Here is a 22014-nt window from a genome sequence, read left to right as displayed (position 1 = left end):
GCGCGCATTTGGCATGCACCTGCATGCGCGCATGAAGCAAACCGGTAGCAAAGCGAACTGATAGCAGAGCATTTCATCCCTGATCTGCACATGTCTCACTGCATTGTATTGTATATATCCCATTGCTCAAGTTTGTGTCTGGGTGTTTTTTCCTTGGCTATCCCAATCCAGAAAAAGACACAGCAGGAACTGCACAATAGACAAAGAAGAGAACAACAAATGACACAACATTGTATGTCATTCCATAAATTGCAGGAATATCTCAAAATATCTCACTTCCTATATGATGTGATTCTATGGAATCTGTGTCCACAAAGGTGAACTGCATACATTTTTAAAAATAGCATCGCAACTGCCACTGCACACATTCCTTGTTAAATGGTCTTCCCTAATCTGGTTCTTTCTTTATAGTTCCTATCATATCCAGCCAACATGGTTGTTCACTGTGATGGCTAAGCATGATGGGATTTGTAATCTCTCAAGGAAAGCTAATAAAGAGTCAGGGTTTCCCCTTCTTTCAATCCACTGCCTTGTGTTTGCTATGTTAGAATACATTACAGCATGTGGATGGATAGAATTATATTGTGGTGATTTCTGGTCTGTTAAAATAATAGCAAAGCTTTATCAAGTCAACTGGCTTCTCTGAGAATCTTCCAAACTGCAGAGAAATCATTTTTAAAAAAAATTAGGGCTGATTTGCAAAAACTTCTCATGGAGGGAGAGAGCGGTCTTGATTTGAAGAGCCCTTACTTTTGGCCGCCCAAGAATCCATGCAGCAGATTCAATATCTGGGAACTCCAATGCCATGTGAAGAAAATCCATACAGTAGAACCTCTGGTCACGAATACTTCTAACCATGACCAAATCAGGTTCCGAACAAAAAATTCAAAAAAATTTAGGTTTTTTGCAGCTGACTTCCCCTTCCATGCCTTTTTTTTTTTTTTTTGTAAGCACCAAATTTCCAGGTTCGGGTCACAACCAAATTGGTTTGCAACCAAAGTTATGGAATGAATTATGATCATGATCAGAGATTCTACTGTATTTTGGTTTCTTTCCACAGTAGCACAGTCCCATTGCACTGCTGTCTTCTAATTTTTGGAGGAACCCTGGAGAAGAAACCCTCCTTCAACAAGGACTCACTTTCCCCTCAGCTGCCTTTGTTACTAGCGGTTTTGTTCCTCTTCATTACTGCTGCCAGTTTCCCAGTGTAAGATTTGACTATTGTGTGTCTCAGATGGGAATGCTAAAGAGCTAAGGGAATCATCTCCCCCTTTAGAGCTGGGAATGCCTACCCTTTAGAATTGTAGATCTAAGCAAATGCTTGCCATACCGACCTCAGTTACTACCAGGGCATCTTTCCCCCCCCCTCCCCAGAGAAACAGAAACATTCTGTTATGAGGGTCATCCAAGCTGGATGAAGGGGGGGGGGAGACTTCCTTCCAGTATCTTCTATACAAGGAAATAGTATCTGGAGGCCAGAACACAGTATGGAGAGCCATCAGGGAAGCCCACCTGCTACATACAATCTGTATTTACTCTTTAGGTTCATGCATCATGTTAAGCTATGTTTCATTTTAACTATGAATTATTCACTAAGTCACATTAGCCTTGTTCACATATAACATATGAAGCCACAACATCCACAAAGGCGTCATTCATACATTGCACTAAATCAAAATTGAAGCACCTTTGATTTTCCCTCACAGTATAAGAAAGTCTCCCTTCTTTCCTTCACGTAGAAATCAGTATCTTTTCTTCAATTAGAGGACATTATTTTATGCAGAATGCGAAATCATTTCTTTTCTTTTCACAGGGTTCAGGTTGCTTACTGAAGAAGCAGACATGAAGAGGGAGGGGGGAACACCTTGGGCTATGACCAAGCTGGCTATTCTGCTTATCAGGTTGCGCTCCCAGTCTATCTTCCCGTCTGTTTCTGAAAATCACATCGCTCTGTATCACACAGACATACACATCCTTGAAATCATATGTTGGAGCTGTGTGTGTGTGTGTGTGTGTGTGTGTGTGTGTGTGTGTGTGTGTGCTTTATGATACAAATTTGATAATCTCCTCAGCCCACTGGTATGGTTCCAATTTAAGCTGTAAGGCCATAAAATTCGAGCTCTTTGTTTTCCTGAAGGCCACAAGATTTTCAAAAGATACCATTGTGCCGCTCAGAAGCCCATAAAGTTGTCACTAGGCGCTGATTAAACAGTCCTGAATTGAAACAGTACAGATTTTGTCTAGGTCCTTTTCAGGCGCTACAATGTCCTTTTCAACCTCTGAGACAAAAGGAGGTTTAAGGAGCGATTCTCTTAGAGATTCTTCCGAGATAACCCCAACCATATGGAAAGCAAGGTGGCCAGCAGCTGAGACCATAACATGAAAAAAAAAATTGAGAAAGGGAGAAAGGAGGCTAAAAAGAAAAACAGGTGACAACAGGACTATCCACCGTCCCAATTGCTCTCCCAACTGCTCTCCCAACCCTCAAGGATCTTCCAGAGACACACAATGGGGCCCAACAACACAACCATCACAGATCTTCCCAAGGATGGACTCAAAAGATGCAGCCAAAGATATCAGCAAAATCTGCAGGGCATAGGTGTGAGGAAAGCCTGCAAGGATTGGTACTGTAAGAGTCAATACCCAGGGGCCGCTGTGTCCTCCATCATCTCTAGCTAATGTCTCCTTGCTAGCTGAGAACCTTGAGAGTGATATTGCCCAGCACAGTTGCAAAGTACCAAATTGTGGAGAACAATCTGAATTATACCTCCAAAGCAAGAGGAGTTGTTGAAGACGGACCTATTTCAAGTGCTATGCTTCAAAATCAGTGGAGTGGGAATTGTGTTAGGGTTTGCTAAACTATGAGTCCCAGCTCCCAATGTTCAGGGATGGTGGGAACTTTTAGTTCTGCAATGTTGGAAAGCCCATTAACCATCAGTTTCCCCACCTCAGAAATACTTGAAGATGAACAACACATGTACATATGCACACAGATTTTCCTTTGTAACTATAAAGGAGAGTAGAGTCAGGTTTTGGCTTCTTCTACAATTTTCCTTACCTTGAGCTCTGAATTTCTGAGGGGTGTGTGACAAGGCAAGGACTTACTGTAGTTGTATAGCATCAGAAAGAAAAAAAAGATAAAAGCATGTTCTTTATTAGATGGCCCTCAAACTAATCTCCTCAACCAGGGGATCTGGCAGAAGGAAACTCAGGTCGTCACCATTTGCAATGGTATCTGAATATTTCCCAATTGTTAAGGATCATTATGTATGACTCCTCAAACCATTATCAAAGGCCAAGGTCAGCATATTCAAAGCAAAACAGTATTGGATATTAATGTCTTGGATTTTTTTAAAATGCTGTTATTTTAAGTAATAACATCATAATCTCAATTGCATAAAATGAACATCATAAAATGCTTCAAACTTTCCATCTTCAGTTGAATCATGGTGGAGTAATAGAAAATATCAAATTGCAACTTTTATTATGGCATAAGAAAGGACATGTCTGGTCTCTTATTGGAATTCAGAAGTAAATCTCAAACTCAAATTTATTTTTAAGGAAGACTGATTATTGGAGATTCCCAGGACCAAACTACCTTTCAGATTGTGTTTGATGATATGATCTTAAATTTCCGACAAAGCATTAGTCATCATTATTTATTCTTAATACATCTGGTGCACAATCCCTTTCAAGAATGTCATTTTCCATGGGATATATTTGATTGTGTCCTCATTGTCTAGATCTTTCCAAACTGTTGGTTCCCAAGGACCATAGGCCAGACTGAGCCAGGAGATTGCTTTACATTAATGCAATATTTATCAAAATTTGCAATACTAAGGCTGACCTACTCCTTTTATTAGATTTATTCTACAGGAATATTTTTGAGACTATTATCATTCTCAATAATAACATCACCCTGAATGGTCATCTTAAGCAGCATCTTGTCTGGATACATCCACATAGTAAACCCAATAGCAACTGCATTTATTAATATGGCCATTATTCCACAGTACCAAGGAGAGAGAATGGGAAGGAAGAAGTGTTCTATAGAAATTATGGCAACCTGTCCTGCTCTCACACAACAGATATGAGTTCAGCTACACAGATGGTCCCCAGGATCACCATGTGGGGAAAGCTGTTGGGACCATAAAGGAAGCAGAAAAGGGCAGATCCTGCCCCCCAAATGGCTGCCCTCCAATATTCAATCCTTTTCCCCCCTAAGGTTGAAATAGACATTTGCAAGCAACTATAATCTATCCCCAACTGAACAGAAGTATTGGAATCTGCACCAACTTTATTAGAGCTGAAAATTATTGAATTAATTCCCAGAATTCTGAATCCCCAGGTAATCCAACTGAAAAATTGTACACCTTAAAGGACTTTGGAAAGGTAGCAGTAATAAACTACAGTGTCTAAACCAGTCAAACCATTATGGTAGTGAGATCTGATTGACAAAGACAGGCTTCATCTCACCCCAATGAGAGAATGCTTTCAATCACTAGTGCTGTATGCAAATGACTCAAAATTGAGTTTCTTCAAATTCAATTTCTAAAGGCCATTGTTGATTTCATCAGATTTCCATCTCTCTCTCTCTCTCTCTCTCTCTCTCTCTCTCTCTCTCTCTCTCTCTCTCTCTCTCTCTCTGTGTGTGTGTGTGTGTGTGTATGTGTAGTTTCCAGGAACTGAGCTGGATGAGAGCAAGTCTTTATTTTATTAATTTATTCAATTTTGTGCCACCCATCCTGTCTAAAATTTATTTACTTTTTTGTCACAGCAGGTTGTACATTTGGCATTTTATTTACCATTTAAACTCTGGTTATTGTGTGCTTGCCAACTGGACTTCAATCCATACAATTTGTTGAGGAACACATTTGTTACAGTGCTTAACTATTCAAAGAGTAGCCCTTTAAATCAGTGAGGTTCACTTCTGAGACCTCATTGTATTAAGCAAAATGCCACAAGGCATTTCTAAGGAGTTTGAACCAATCATCCCAATACATGTTTTTAAATCTCCTCTCTTCCACTCTGATCACACAAGTACCTTCTATGGCAGCTTCTGAACCACCCAGAGACACTAATTTCCAGCAACCCCCATGAGTAGAATTATTAAAAAAAGAAACTACATCCAACACAGATTGCTCTTTATCTGCTGCACTTCAATTGAAATGCAACTGGTTCTTTATGTCAGTTTCCTAGATTCTTAAAACAAAAGGCCAAAAGGAAGGTTTGGCAGGTATTGTGCAGTCATCCACCATTTTTGACCCTTCCAATTAGGCTTCCATTGACTTTATTCCCAAATCATTCTAGGTCCTAACTTCACTTTCTTCTATTAAGGAATCCAAGCCAATTGTTCCTGGATGATAAACTCCCATTTGTCCTGTAAAAACATGCTTCTGAATTTGAAAGCCTTTACGGTTTTCAGAAAAGATGTGCGTATTATGTGCTGGAATTAACCTGGATGGTCTCAAAAGTTGCAACTTGCCCAAATGCAAATCTCCACAAGCCTTCTCGGAAGTAACTGCTAAGGAGCCCTACACAGCAACAAGACTTACTCCTGGGCAAGCATAGAATTGCAACCTTTTTGTCTCTGTTCTGTACATTTACCTAGAGGGCCCATTTTTTTGCAAGAAGGATTGGCAAGCCCTTTTGAAATGACCATCCTATTTCCCTTTTCATCCTAATCACATACTAGAGCACGACTTCCATGTAAGGTAAAAAAACACAGCTGGAGACCCTTCCCAAGAATATTGCAATGGATCTTTTCTTTTTCATATATATATATATATATATATTGTTTTGAAAGGCCTGCAATCCGCCAAACGTTTACTCTAAACTAGTTCTATTGGGAGTCAGAGTCCCGAGAGCGCCAAGCAAAAGCCCCGTCGGGCGAGGCGAAGGCCGGGGTGTCTCTTCCTCACGAAGGGAGCCGATCCAGTGGTCCAGGGAGGCAGCCGCCCAGCCCTCAGGATCTCCCTCAGCCCCAGTTCCAGGATACTAAGGAAGGCGGCGCTAAGTGCTGGTAGGCGGGGAAAAGGCCCAGCGAGGAGGTTTGCGGGAAGGCCGAGTAGCCGGGCAGGTTGAATGGCGCTTGGGGCCCGCCGGGGCTTCGCGAGGGCGGGGCGCCGCTGCAGCTTTCGCAGGCCTTGCCGTCCCGCACCAGCACCGGCACCACCACCCGCCGCATGAGAGGCGGGCCGCTCCCCGCGCCGCCCCGCTCGCCGCCCTTGGCGCGCTTCATCTTGTAGCGGTGGTTCTGGAACCAGATCTTGACCTGGGTGGGCGTCAGGCGGAGCAAGTGCGCCAGCTGCTCCCGCTCCGGCGCCGACAGGTAGCGCTGCTGCCGGAAGCGCCGCTCGAGAGCCAGCGTCTGCGCCTTGGAGAAGAGCACCCGCCGCTTCTTCTTCAGCTTCTCCTCGTCTGCCTCCCGCGCTGCCTGACGGGTCGAGGCGGCGGCCGGGCGCGGTCGGCTCTCGGCGCCGCTGTCGTCCGAGGCTGCGGGAGAGAGCGGGACAAGATCGGGACATGTTGGCCTTAGTTTGCTTTTGAAAACCGCGGGAAGGGAAGGGAAGGGAAAGGAGGGGAGGGGAGGGAAGGGAAGGGAAGGGAAGGGAGGGGAGGGGAAGGAGGGGAGGGAAGAGGAAGGAAGGGGGAGGAAAAGGAAGGGGAGGGAGGGAAGGGGAAGGGGAGGGAGGGAAGGGGAAGGGAAAGGAGGGAAGGGAAAGAAGAGAAAGGAAGGGGGAGGGAAGGGGAAGAAAGAAAAAGGAAGGGAAGAGAAAGGAAGGGGAAGGAGGGAAGGCGAAGGGGAAGGGAAAGGGAGGAAGAGAAAGGAAGGGGAGGGGAGGGAGGGAAGGGAAGAGAAAGGAAGGGGAGGGAAAGGAAGGAAGGGGGAGGAAGGGAAAGGAAGGGAAGGGGAAGGGAAAGGAAAAGAAAGGGAGGGGAGGGGAGAGAAGGAAGAGAAAGGAAGGGAAGGGTTCTCCCAACATGCTAAAGGAATACAACCACACACATACACACACACACACATACACACACATTATGGTTTTAGAGCGATGTGTGAAGCCAGAACCTAAGATCAGAAACGGAAACCTTTCAATAAAGGTCCTCGACTTTTGAAGGTGGCAACGAGGGGAGGGGAGGGGAAGGGGGAGAACGGAGGGTGAAAGAGATCGACAGCAATTACAAGATAGCGTGTGAACCGTGTGAAACATTTGAATTAACCCTGAACGTTTCTCAAATTCATTACTTTTTTTTAGGGGTTAATAGAGTTTCTCTCCGCCCCCGCCCCCCCCCCGCCGCCGCTTTTATCTTTCACCTTCACCTATCTTTTTCCTAGTTTCTTTTCTTCTTTCTTATTCAAATTTCAGACCAATTAAAATGTGGCTTAGCGCTTGTTGTCTTTCCGCGGTTTTGGGGGATTATTAACACCCTACACTAAAGTCAGGTAATTGTGATATTTCGGACAAAAGCCGAAACCTTTTCGAGCGGCTCGGCCTTGGGAGAAAGTGGAAGAGACCACGCAGCTCCGGATAGGCTAGTACTATTTCAATCCTAACTACACTTACGTTTTCATTCAGAGGAATTTAAATCTAAATAAAAATGCAGAGGATTGCAGTAGCGTATTTTTTAATATATATATATATATCACCTTTATTAGTTTTATAAATAACTCTTTCCGCCTCTATTTTCCCCCAAAAAACATCCCTGTGAGATGATAGGGCGGAGAGAGAGTGATTGGCCCTAAGTCACACGCTCTCTCTATCCAGTGTTGTTCCTTATTATCTTTTTAGTCAACAGCTAACTGTGTGTGAAAATATAAATATACGTGCGTATACAGGTGTAGATATAGTTACCATGTAAATAAACTATTGTATTCCTATATAACTGATGTCCAAAGGAAAACAAAGAGGCATAGCTATGTCAGTTTCCATTTCTGACGATTTTCTAAGCTAAAACAGCGAAGAGCCTTGCAATACCTTCACAACGGTTTCCTATACCTGTATGCGCAAAACTAAATCCTATTGAGTATCCAATGGGTTTATTCCATAGACTAAGTTGAACACATACATCGTAAACTGAGCAACAGCAGGGAAAGAAGTTGCCGATAAGAAAGAGAATAATGGGGAAATGTGTCAAAGTGTGGGGGAGGGTAGTTATGTTCGTCAGGAATATGCACAAACCCCAGAAGGGTGTGCCGCTTGGGTTAGGAGGTTCCCCGCGTGTGATAGGAACCAATACCTCGAGACACAAGAGGAGCATAGGGTCCCCCATCTCCATCCCTAGCAACTGCCTCCCCCATTTTCGAGCTTAGCTGCGAAGGAACCGAAGATATTATATGGAAAAAGAGAAAACAACTGTCCAGAGGGAAGAAGAGGCGGTCCTCATATATAGGAGGGTATGTATGGGTATATATATGATCTTTTCGAAAGGATGGGCTGCCAGATTCTAAGAAAGTAAAATAGGTTACCATTCAGCGCGCGTTTCCTCCTGCCTGGGTGCTCCTACTGGATTGAGGGGATTAACGTGAAAGATAAAATGAATATGGGGGCGATCCTGAACTCTCCACGAATTCTTGCTTGCTCTATTCTTGAACGTCAAGACAGGACAAGAAGAGCCTGGCCCGAAAAGCAGAACGCTTTCTGGGGACCACACCCGCGCCAAAAACCTCTTCCAGCTACGTGGAACTCATCTTCTGAAAAGTGGAAAACACCCCCCAATAAGTTTTAGATTGATGGGCAAAAGAAACCGAATCGGTTTTCTTGGATAGAAGAAGCCCCCGTATGTCAGTAAAGCTAACTCCACTTTTACTTAAGTCCTAACTTTTCTTTCGATCATTTTAGAAAGTCTGGTGGCATCCACAGCAGTATCTTATTTTTTAAAAATGGAACTGAATTAACGCAAAGTTGCGCTCCAGCTGGGCTGGAAAGAGAGGGAAATCCGTTCCTTAAGCAGGTCCCAACGAAAGACTTGTCCAGCCAAAAAGTTGGTTGAGTTCGATGGGAAATTTACAAGGGACTTAACTACCTTTGGAAGCAGAGGGTTAGCTGCCACTTTTTACCAACAGGAATTAAGTTATTTTTATTAATTTATTTCATCACAGCTCCTGATCGTTTTTAGTAACAGAAATAACTGCTGGACATTCAAACACTGTGGTACATTTTAGGGAAATGTCATAAAGAAAGAGGGGGTAAAATAAAGCTAACCTATTGGACATGGTGTAATGATGACTTTTTTTAAAAAAAAAGTATCTGAAATATATTTTGCAATTTAAAAAGTGTGTAATTAAAAATTTACAGAAGGGAGAGAGCTGCATCCACGGATCTAATGGCTTTCACAAATACAAGCAGAATCTATTCACAGTAACTAAAATCATGCTGGATTGAATAGGGTTGATGATGAGGATGAGTTTCTTTATTTTTTATTATTTATCTCTAATAATACGAAAGGCTTTTTTGAGCATTTATTTGTTCTCTCTCCCTCCCGTTCCCCATAAAATAAAAGAATTGGAAGAATATGATTAGAAAAAAGAGATAATAAAATAAAACCTTTTTTCAAAATCTGTGGTTATTTAATAAGCCAGGATCCTGGTAGAGATATGGATAATCTAACAGTGTCAGTCAGAGGAACCGTAAACAAGGCCTTTATCATTGTGTACCCGTAGGTAAGGGAATATTTAATGTTTGACTATTAACTTGCCTAGTGCGACATTTGTACATCATTCTGGACTCTGTCAAAGCAGGCAAAACCAGACTTCCAATTTCACATTCTTAATAGCTCGCCACAAAAAAAAACTATTCAGAATATTTTTCCTATATAAAATGTCAACATTTAAATTGCTTTCTATTCTTTGTGCCTGTTTCCTTCTACCTGCAGTGTTTTTGTGCGTCTGTGTTTGAACAAAAAAAGGAGGGAAGCATCTTGTATATACACTAGCTGTAATAATTGGCTTACCTCTTCTCATGTTCTTATATACTCTTGATCTATTTTCTTCTTTCTCTTTCTAGATGTATAAACATTTCAAAGAAGTCGGTTTTTTTCCCCCTTGCTATAGAACATCCTTCTTCAGTCAGGACGAGTTTCTCCGGATTATTCACCTACTCCCTCAACCTCGAGCCCTCCAGATACCTTGGATTAGACTCTATCCTTCAGTTTCATGTTCCTCTGCTTTCTTTCTTTCCTTCCTTCCTTCCTTCCTTCCTTCCTTCCTTCCTTCCTTCCTTCCTTCCTCCTTCCTTCCTTCCTTCCTTCCTTCCTTCCTTCCTTCCTTCCTTCCATTCCCCCCCATCCCCCATCCCCGCACTCACAGAGATAGTGGCTTCTTTCGGTTTCCATCCAAGCTCGAAAGGGAGAGGCGGCGTAGCTTTCTGCCGGTTCCTGACCCTCGCTGCTGCCGCCGCCGTCGCCACTTTCTTGCTCAGGTAAATCCAAGAGGCTCCGCACGGTGAAGCTGCCCCTGGCTAAGGTGGCCATGGTCGCGTCGGGCGGGCTAGCGGGGCAGAGGCTACTGGACCCCGGCCAGGCTCGGAGAGACGCTCATTCCGGCTTCCCCTCGGGCAGGAGATTAGTGTCGCTTACCTCGGGGGCGCCTGTTTATATCAACAGTCTTCCCCACCGTAAACACTGGTTGCTTTCAACCGTCCCTGTCTGTGAGCTGCTAAGTACCTGAATTAGTCAAGTGCTAAAAGCTCTAATGGGAGGCAAGGCGAGCTCCCCCTCCTCCTCCTCCTCCTCTTCCCCCCCCCCGCACCCACCCATCCACTTCTCTGTCCTCTCCTCCGGAGATTCACCCTCACCCTCCCAAACAGAGAGCGAGAAAGAGACCCCTCCCCAAAGCCAGCAGGAAGCGGCCTTCAGTATTACGGATTCTGTCTGATTAGGCCAAAGTGGGGACAGATAATGGGGATTGTTCGCTCTGAATAACATCTTGGGTGGTATTTCGGGGGGAGAGGAGAGAGAGAGAACCGCAGCCGCTCCTGGCAGCCCCTCCAGCCCTCTCCTCACCCACAAAGTGAATCCTCACAGGATATCCGCAGCTTTGGTCCCCGGAGGCTGGCTTGGAGATGCTTGGATTTCTCCCCGCTGCTTCATCCTTTTCATGGAACCTATTTGTGTTCTTTTTTCCCCTCCTGTATTTGGAAAACACTCCAAGGGGGGGAAAGTGGAGGATGAAAGGTGCTGCTGCTAAGTAGCAAGCAGCACCTAAGGGCCTGGTGGCTCAGCAGACTGATAGCATTGTGATTAACACCAGCTGTCTGCAATTACTGTAAGTTCGAATCTCACCAGGCTCAAGGTTGACTCAGCCTTCCATCCTTTCTAAGGTAGGTTAAATGAGGACCCAGTTTGTGGGGACAATACAAAAGTATGAAGGCTATTGCTTATTGCTTAACGCATTGTAAGCTGCCCTGAGTCTCCGGAGAAGGGCGGCATATAAATCTTTTTTTTAAAAAAAAAAAAGTACCTAGCACTCCTCCTCCTCTTCCTGCTCTTCTGCAATGGGCTTGAATCCTTCTCTTCACACCTTAAATGCTGGGACTTTAGCATCCCATTGCATCCCACCTCTTCCAGCCCCAATCTGTGACAATTTGCAAAGGCCAACTCGCCATGATCTATAAGAATAAAATGTGAATGGCAAAAATTAAAATATTTTTTTATTTATTTTAAATAATTAAATAGAATTGTTACATTGTCCTGCAGCGAGTTGTCTCGTGTTGAGTTGGCCAGGATGAGTTGGCCGCAGCAAGTTGGCTATGGCAAGTTGTCCCTTTCCCTCCCAGCCCACCCTGTTCTGCAGCACCTCATGTCAAATGGAGCAGTTTTCATCTTTCTTCACCAGATCTGGATTTTAGCAGCCAGCAGTTGCCTGGGACCCATTTCTTGAAAAGTCCAGTTGAATTGTGACCCATAATCACTCCCATGTGGTTGCTGAGCTTTTGAACCAGTGCTCTGAGTGAGCCACCTCTGAGGGAATCCCCAACATTTGGGTAATTAAATAATCTGTGAATGCTGCATTTTTTCCTGTTAGAGTTGCCATTTCCAGGCAGGGTGGTCTTAGTGGAAGGAAGTAACTGGGCCTCTGGCAGTCATGAGCACTGCTGGCAGGTTTCAGTAGTTCAGGCTCACTGATCTTACCCAGGAGGTGTAGCATGTGAGCAGCAAGCAAGCCCTTGTTTATCGGACTGCCCTCCAGATGTTGTGGGACCATCCCTCTCACAATTTCCATCCTCCATGTGTCCATGCTCTAGAAGTCCCAACCCATTTGGAGAGCACCAGGCTGGAGAAAGCTGGTTTAGATGGTGTGGAAATGGTCTCATTCTGGGTTCCACTACTAAGGAACAGAAAAATAATCCAATTGCAATCCAATAATCCTGTTGTAATCCACTTGCCCTCCCCCTTCCCTAAAAAAAAAGAAAAAAGACAAAAACGACCACACAGTTTTCACAGGTAAAGATGAAAATGTAGTTGTATGGAGCTATTATGTTGTCTCATTTGGCTGGACAGCTCCAATTCCCTGCCTGAGCCTCCCAGTGGGAAAAGTAATGCCCCACCCAAACCAAAAATCAAATGAATGGGACATCTATATCAATTCCTTTGAATACTATGATTTTCAAGTCAAAAGAAACCTCATACTATAGCCAGCAAAATATTCTGTTACACATAAGCCACACAGGGACATTATTTTAAATGAGAACCCTTGACAATATCAAAAGATCCAGACTATTTTCAACTATCCTACATTGAAAACTTTTAGAAACTGAGCCTTACTTACATTTAATACTGAAACAATTGTAGGTGAGTGTCAATCTTACCTTGACATAGTTACATACATGTTACTGCTGTGAGAGTGACTATGTTAGTGGTACATTATTGCATAATATTATTATTATAATTACTGTATTATGATGCATGGACACATGTAGTGGCTGATAATATATTATTACCATTGGAACAGGATAGCTAACTGCTTTTTTTAACTGATCCCTGTTGGCTAATATATACATTATCTAGTACTCTATTTTATTACATTACATTACATTGTAATTTTAAATACGTGGTGAAAATATTATTTGCAATTACTTTATATTTGGAGTTCAGCCAATAAGTTAGGTAATTTTTAATTAATTAATTAATTAATTAATTAGCAGATTGATAACTACTTTTAGGAACCCCAGTTTTATTGTGTTTTTAACAACCCAAAATCTACTACTCCCCATTATTTCTTAGAATAGTAGCTGTTCAGAAAGCATTTCATCTGACTGACGTTAAGATGAGTTACATGGGATATTTTAGTTTTTCAGAAAGCATTTCATCTGATTGACATTAAGATGAGTTACATGGGATATTTTAGTTTTTCAAAGATCACTACAACCTGAAGTCCAGTGGTAAAGAATATTATTAACCAAATTGTTTGTCCATGGGGTTGCAAACTTTAGACTTGCAAGATTGACTTTGTTATGTTCCTAAAAATCTGGAGATCCACCTGCCAAAGACACAAGGCATGGGGAAACAGCCTGAATCTTAGGTTAAATAGGTGAGGGACGGAACATTTTTCCACACTTAATCCATTCCTGAATAGCTCAGACTTGCTTCATTTCTGTAGTTCAAGAATATTCAAGTATTGTAACCTGTATTTACAATACATCCTTTTAATCCTGTTGGCTGATTTTTAAAACTACAATTGTGACAAGTTTTATGTTGTTGTGGGGAAAATAGGAAGAGGAGGAGGAGGAGGAGGAGGAGGAGGAGGGGGAGGAGGAGGAGGAGGAGGAGGAAGAAGAAGAAGAAGAAGAAGAAGAAGAAGAAGAAGAAGAAGAAGTAGTAGTAGTAGTAGTAGTATTATGTGTATTCACCGCCTTAAGTTATTAATGCAAACACTAAAAACAGGAAATAAATAAATAAATAAATAAATAAATAAATAAATAAATAAATAAATAAATAAAGTGTTTTTTCTCTCCCTCCCTCTTTCTCTCCTAATTAGCAAATAGACAAAGGAGAAATGTTCAGCCACTAAATTGGCTGTCCTGCAGCTACTTCCCATCTTTACTTTGAATGCAACTCAAAAATCTATTCAGAATAGTAGTTGGAAATGAACATTGTTCACACTGCGGATACCCTCACAATTAAGGGTTGGATCCTCTTGGATCCTGTCATATAAAGGGGATGTTTGGGAAACAGCAGTAAAAAAAACAAACCAGGCATAGACTTGGGCAGGATGAGAAAATTGGGGAAGATAGAGATATGGAGCAGGAAAAACAGATGGAATGTAGCAAATTCACAGAATGGGAGGAAGATTCAAGAAGATCCAGTTGTGAATGAAAGAGTATGGAGAGACATCTTTAGGCCACCCCAATCATCTACACACATATTTAGAAGTGCGACCTTAATGAGATGAGACTGCATCTGGTTGGTATAGTGATTTTTGTATATGTGCAGTTGCATGACCATAACCGTAAATTCTATTATTCTTCTGTATTCTTGTTAGTAAGACTCTGTTGTGCCATAAAATATGTATGTATGATATGGATTTGTTCTGTGTGTAATAACAGGCCTAATTTTACATCAAACTTGTGTGTGTATTCCTTTTATTGACTGTACTACCTTTTCAAGATTTTAATGGGTGAAGAAATCGGAACACATAAGTAACTTAAGTTTCATTATTACCACTTCATAGTTGTCCTAATGTATGTAGCTAGTGGACTCAGAATAACGTCTACTAAGATGCTCAAGATTTAAAGTATAACATAAACGATGTAGGACTCCTGCCAGGAGGATTCAGGGTCCCTATTAGAAGATGACAATAAGAATCATTGTTTATGGTCAGGCTTAAAGAATGGCCTGAATTGTGAGAAGTTGGGAGTGGGGGAGAGAATCTGGATCAGCAGGTAAAGTACAGAGCTTTAGGCAAAGAAGAGGGCTTTGAGAAGTCCCTCAAGAGACAGGCAGGATGACAAAAGGGTAGGGAGGAGTCATTCTCCCAGGCAGCATGAATGAATGAATGAATCCTCAAGAAGAGAATGCACACAAAAAAGGAGAAAGGGTAAAGACAGTGAAGAGGAATAGGAAGGAGAGTAGGAAAACAACAACAGCAGAAGCAGAAGCAACAACAACAACAACAACAAAGGATATAAATATAGAGGAGAAAAAACAGATGGTCAGTCAGGTGAAATGAAATACTTGAATATAAAATTCAATAAGTCCCATTGCTTAAACAGATGTACTAAATTTCAACAGTGTTGAGTCACAGATCCCTTGGACAGGGGCAAAGAAACTAGGAGGCACCTGTGGGATTTTGAGGCTGTTCTCATAGGCATGGAAGCACCAGGACCTGGAGAAGAATAAGGCTCTGCAATCAATCCACATCTATTCAAGTAAATGTCCAGACCAACACCCTTCGCTGATTAGATTTGGCAATACCTCTTGCCAAATCTGCAGATGGTCCTGGCAAAATAGGTAGTGTGCTGGCTGTGCCAACTGATTTAGTGACTTCATTGGAAGGATTGGGGAGATGGTCATTTGGAGATGATGATTTGCTGATTAAAACTCCATCTCCCAAAATACAGGAATGTCTTCTTATTGAAGCAGGCTTACCTTTGTTATTTTACTTTTTTTTACTAGAGGATAAAATGAAATAACTGGATACATTTTGTTCCTTTGCCAGGTTAAGCAGAAAAAATATTTAAAAATATGGAATATGAAAGTTTATCTTAAAACTGAAATGGAAATTTGGTACAAAGAACATTGGCATTGGCAGAACATTCGGGTGCCAGCAAGGGAAAAAAAGGACCTCATGCAACTTTCTAACCAAGCACATTTCCAGATCCCTTTTCCTTTCAGTCTCTGACGCCATTCAGCCCAAGAAATTGCCCAAAATAAAATGTTCTGCTTTATTTAAACCTCATATTATTATTTAAAGCTGCTTTAGAATTCTTCAGTAGCTGTTTACACCCTCATTTAAATGTATTTATAGCAATATAGATTGCAGCCTATTGTTACTTATCAGTTCTCAGAGCAATAAGTTATGCTATAAGCCAAGTTAGTTAACTGGTTAAATACCACTGAGCGGGTCAGAAATAGTGGACAAATATCTACCACCTCGAGCTATCCCCGTGATAAATTACTGTTCTTTCACGAAATTTCCTTGATTTCACCGGTACTGTAACCACTGCCATCTCTTCTTCCCCCTCCTCCTTCTCTCAATCCTGCCAAGTCTTTCTTTTAGCTTCAGCATCTGTTCACACCTCAAACCCAAATCATGTTTAGGCAAATATGTATGATATGTCTATGGAAATTCTCAGTTATCCAGCTCACGGTTGTACCAAAGATGCTCTTTTTTCAAAAGGCAACTGAACTTTCTTGTGTTGTTTCCTCGAAGATGTTTCACTTCTCATCCAAGAAGCTTCTTCAGTTCTGTGAAGAGCTGAGCTGAGCTGAAGAAGCTTCTTGGATGAGAAACGAAACATCTTCGAGGAAAAACAACAAGAAGCCCAGTTGCCTTTTGAAAAAAAAAGGGGGGGCCTTTGGGACACGCGTGTGATATGCGTTCAGCTTGTTAATGGCTAGAGCCAGCCTGAAGAAGCGGCACTAAGAGATGACAGCAACAGAGCGTCATTTTTGTCATTTTTGAAGGATGTTTATTTGACTAATAAATTATGGAAGTGGGAAAACTACCAAAAGCACATAAAAGGTTTCTGCTCCTCTTGATGTGCTTGGATTGAATCAGGAATTAGAGCTTTAGAATGATTTTTCTTCCCAGAATTGACCTCTCCCCCCACCCCCCGGAAGGAGGGGGAAAAGTCATTTTAATAGAAATTAAAATTCTGCCTACGTTAATAGATACCTTTTATTGGGGAAGGGCATTCTTTATCACCCTCTCCTGAATTATTTTCACAGGTCCCTGTGCAAACAGCAGCCTCCCCTTTTCAATTCTGTGCCGGGAGAACTAAGCCATACCCTACCCTGCCCCCGCTCCAATCGGGCTGGGCTAGAAACGCCAATAAAGAGCCAAGGAATAGCTCCCAAAAGCTGCTGTCTCGGGGGGGAAGGGGAGGGGCTGATTTGTGGCCCGGGAGGAACAGGAACCGGGCTCCAGTTAGCCCTGTTGGCATACAGAAGGTTGAGGGGGGGGGTTGGATAGGCTTCCAATGAATGGGAGATTCCCAGGCCGAGCTGAGCGGAGCCACCGATCAAGCGTGCCCAGGACAGGCGCTTTCCTCCCCCCGCCCGCCGCTGCTGCCTTTCCAGTCCCCTCCGCTGCTGGTCGATCAGCTTCCCCGGCGTCCTGGGTGGTCGGTCCGAAGGGAACACAAATACATGCCAACTGGTAGCCTGTGAACAAAGGGGAAATGTCGCCCTATGTCCTGGACCTGTTGGAAGCATTTGTTCCAGTCAAGATTTTGCATTTGTTCAGAGGAGGGAAGAATAGGTGATTGACGCCTCCTGACAATGTCCTTTAGTTCTCCGGGATAAATCGGAGCTTATTTCTTGTTGTCATGGTTTTCAATTGGGTTCAATGGGATTTGAACCACTATCGACTCTGCTTTATGTCCACTGCAGCCTACTCCATACAAATTTATTAGTTATGTCTTTTTAAATGAGATTAAATGGGAACGACTTCAGGGAAACAACTCCTTCAGGGACAGAAGCCTCCTTGCGCCCACCATGCCAGACAACTAGAGGTGTGGGTGTGGGTGCGTGTGCGATAAAGATCAACCCGTTAAAACACAGCAAGCAGAATTCAAATCAAGAATATGAGGGGTAAACATTTGTGCTCGGTCAAAAAAAAAAAAAAGATCGCACGGTCCAATCTTTAGCAGAGCATCGGTGGTACGCTAATATATATTTTTTTTATCAATGACTTGCCCCTCCCACCCCCAAGGCAGTCCAAACCAAGGTCCTTGTATTAAAATCTTGACCCTGGAGGCAAACAGCTCCTGGCTGCTACTGTGAGAGTAGGAGGAACCGGGGAGACGAAGTATGCAGAGGCGATTCTTAGAAGATATGCCAAGGACTCTCTCAAGAAAGTTAGACGTGAGAGTCGTTTTTGAAATACTGCAAGAGAGGAGGGGAAAAAGTCAGCAGAGAAAGTCTCTACTTCAGTGACCTCTCTTAGCCTTTTAATCTATTGAATATCCTAAGCCCACACTGGTGTGTAGGAATAAGTAAATGGTCCTCATCAGCCTTTAAGAGCTCTTCAGCATCAAATATTTGCTCTTTCTCTTATAAATTCTCTCCAGTGGCACCCAAAAAACACGCCTCTTCCAATTTCAAGCTGGCTAAGTACCAACCCTTTAATAGCTCTTCGGAACAGCTTGCTGGTATGGGTGGAATGGGTAATTCCCTTGGGTGGAGTTAGCAGGGATCTGCTTTGAGCTACTAAAATCTCAGTGCTGTATAGCTGAAATTTAAACTCAGTATTTATTTATTTTTTTACCCACCCTTCAATTTTCTCACCATGGGTTCTTCCTAATTCATATTTTACTCCCGTGCTGCAAAGCTTAGCTGTGGAAGACTACTTTGCCACTTTTTAGGAATCGTTTTTGACCGATTCCTACAGGGTGAACTTGTGTTTGGACTGTAGGTGGGGGAAACGTTCTGCTTTCAGACCACACTTATTATTTCTCAGATCAGAGGTGGAAAATATATACAGTATGTGGTTCAGATATCACACAATTATTGCGGATTACAAGGTCACATCTCCTAGGTTAGAATAAGGTGAGGATGGTTGTAGTAAAACTGGGATTTGGTTGGATTTATACCATGCAGACGAAATGTGACTTTAGCAGAGAGTGCAGGGTTATGACAGGTTAGCATTCAATACACACCTTTGTCTTATGAAAAAGTATTATGTGAACTCTTTGATAGGAAAGCCATTAGAGGGAGAGGAGAACCAGAGATCAATATCTATGGGCTGTCTAGTGATAATCACAGTGTATGGAAAATTCTGACTTTGAAAATAGATTTCTTTAATAGATGAAAGAAAAACAGGAAAACAGCACATTTCTGGTATATTGAATTATCATCTCCATTATGGAAAGGAAAAAAACCCTGAAGAATTATTCTGACACTTGCATAAAATAGACACTGTAAAATGCTGTTCCACCTTCACCAAAATGGGAATAAAGTTATTGCGCTGTTGAACACTCAAATGACATAATGTGAAATAAATGTATTGAGGGTGACAATCCATTTTGCCAATATCAACAGTAATCTTATCACTGTTCTCTTATCCATGGAATTTACTTTAAAGTTTTGGTGTGCTCCTTCGTTATGGACGAAATTCCAGCAATATTCTCAAGTAGTTCTTAAACTCAGCTGTCTATTTTATGACTGGTGCATCAAATTATTGTATTTGCTATCTTTAGGATGTGACTTAATGTTCTCGTAATTAATAAATACTGAATGGGTAGAAAAACAAAGTGAGAGATGACAGTTGAGCCAAAAATGTTAAACATTCATATTACAGGATGGCGAAAAAGTTGTGTTTCTATTGCTGCAGGTATCCACCTTGGTTGATTTTGAAAAACCAAGACCATCAAGATCAGGGACACTGGGAAATCTCAGGGCTGTAGGCTTTGTAATAGCAAACTACTTCCATCCTGTTACCAAGAAAATAACTGGGACTTTTTGTTTTAGAAATACCTTCTTCCTGTTTCAGGTGCATGCACCTCTTTGTACCATAATCAGGTACACCTATATAGTCTTTCTGATGGGAAAGGATCAGATCCAACATTCAAAGTCTTCAGTAAGGATGGGGAGGCACCTTTTCAAATTCATCTCCCGCCCCCCCCCTCCCAGGCCATTGAAGTTCTCTAGGTGCCATTCTATCTCAGCCCTACCTATTTCATACCATGTGGTAGCAATGTGCACATTGCCTTTTCTCCTGCCAGAAATGCAAAATATAATCATTATCAAAAGCAGCACCAGGAGTTTGCTCCATCACTTAGTGTGCCATTAATGGCTGGATATTACAGTCCTAGTCAACTGAATAGTACAGATATCTAAACAAATTATTAGAGCCAAATCTCCTTAGAAGGTTTTTATATATTTCATTTCTGGGATTTTCTTTTCTTTTCTTTCCCTCTCCCTCTCTCTTTCCCTCTCCCTCTCCCTGCCCCTGTCCCTCCCCCCTCTCTCTTGCCTTCAAGTCATTGTTGACTTCTGTTGAAGACTGCCTGTACTAATCCCTGCAAATTTTCTTGGCCAAATTTCGGAAGTGGTTTACTATTGTCTATTTCCCAGGGCTAAGAAAGAGTAATTGGTCCAAGATCACCCAGCTGGCTTTATGCCTAAGTGGAGCTAGAACTCGCAGTCAGCTAGTTTCTAGCTCACTGCTGTACTACACCAAACTGGCTCTCTTCTGGGAGCTTATCACATTGATACCCAGGGCTGGACCTAAACTAGTACAGCTGATCACTGGCTATAGATCACTATAGGCAATGACTTCAAACACATTTAAAAGGCTTAAGATCTGGGAAGAATGATTCTGATTATGTTCCCTAGTTGGGTAATGAAACTTCGGCCAGCAAACATCCAAGCACAAAGGGTGCCAAGAATGCCACTGTTCAATCCTGAATTAGAGATGCTCTCTTCTGTTTGATTTACTATATCACGGTGTTTTGGTTTAAATTCTGACGGAATACAAATTTCCATCAATATTTGGCATATTTTGATGGAATTTCCAAATATACGATTTATTATTTAAAGTCTTTAAATTCTGTGTTGATAAACTGTCACTGATTTCAATCTCACTTTTTTTTTTTAATTTAATTTATATGCCGCCCTTCTCCAGAGACTCAGGGCAGCTTACAGTGCGTCAAGCAATAGCCTTCATACTCTTGTATATTTTATACAAAGTCAGCTTATTGCCCCCACAAACTGGGTCCTCAATTTACCTACCTTAGAAAGGATGGAAGGCTGAGTCAACCTCGAGCCTGGCAAGATTCAAACTTACTTTAATTGCAGACAGCTGGTGTTAAATTGCAGTGCCTTGTCTGCAGAGCTATCCAGGCTGTCTTCCAAAGACAGATGATAGATAGGTAGGTAGGTAGATTAGACAGGCAGGCAGGCAGGCGGACAGAATGTAAGACTACTTCTTGAGTTGATAAACAGCTTATTCCCCAGCTGAAACTCAGTTTTAGCATAAAGGGGGCTTGATTTAGCAAACTCACTGGGTTGTTTGGCTGAATGGAAGCTCCTTTGATTTTTAGGATTGTAGTCTTTGGCTCAAGTTGTTCGATGAACCATGTTGGTGGCCTGCACGAAGAATATCAGCGAAAAGCGAATTGCTGTTCTTCAGCGGGCTGAACTGCAGTTTTTACTTGTTAGTTTCCTGGCCGTCCGCAAATGAATTTGAGCTTCCGTGGATTGTATACTTAGCAAAACCCTACATATCCCACCCCCCACCCTCAAAAAGCCAGTGATTCTCTCTACTTAAATCGAATGTTCTCGAATCTATCAGTGAATTGGGAAGGGAAGGAATATGGAGTCCAGGAGTCCTCGGTTCCCTGATCCCATCCTTGCAGGAATATTTTTATTATTATTATTTTCATTAAAATATTTTCCCCCCTAGCAACCGCCGGTGAGGGGACATTTCAGCGCCAGCCTCTGGGACAGAGGCGCTTCCATCTGACTCTGCTTAATCACGACCAGCAAAAATTTCTCAGCCTCTTGTGTCCGCTTTAAGCGTTGGCTCCCTACCGCCTAATCGGCAAAGCTCGTTTGGTTTAACCGCAGTCTCAACCGCTCCGCTTTGAGAAGGAGAGGAAAATAGATAGAGGGGGAATTAGAAAAAACCGAGGAACCGTAAATGTAGTCCTTCATTAAAGAATCCGGATTTCTAGGGTTAGCTTTTGCGTGCAAAACTGGTGCAAAACTCTCTGGACATCAGATTTACTAAATATATGCAGCGAGGGGAGTTCGTTTCCTCTCTTTCTTTTGCCATCCCCACTTCTTCCTCCCCACAAAAATATTCATCGCCTGCCTTTCTGACCCGATGGGGAAAGGTCGGCCCTTCCAGTC

The 22014-nt window shown here is 42.4% G+C and overlaps 1 protein-coding gene across 1 annotated transcript; it reads right to left on the bottom strand.

Moving 5' to 3' along the window:
- Nucleotides 1–936: 936 nt before the first annotated feature.
- Nucleotides 937–10634, bottom strand: NKX2-8 (NK2 homeobox 8). The gene is made up of 2 exons (XM_060687244.2): nt 10305–10634; nt 937–6495 (listed from the first exon to the last, which is right to left on the bottom strand). The coding sequence occupies exons 1-2, from the start codon at nt 10468–10470 to the stop codon at nt 5978–5980; spliced, it is 684 nt and encodes a 227-aa protein (XP_060543227.2). The 5' UTR covers nt 10471–10634; the 3' UTR covers nt 937–5977.
- Nucleotides 10635–22014: the final 11380 nt, after the last annotated feature.

Source organism: Pantherophis guttatus, chromosome 1 (genome assembly GCF_059756535.1).
Source record: "Pantherophis guttatus breed Tessera chromosome 1, ASM5975653v1, whole genome shotgun sequence".
NCBI lineage: Eukaryota > Metazoa > Chordata > Lepidosauria > Squamata > Colubridae > Pantherophis > Pantherophis guttatus.
This window is presented reverse-complemented; position numbering and strand designations above follow the sequence as displayed.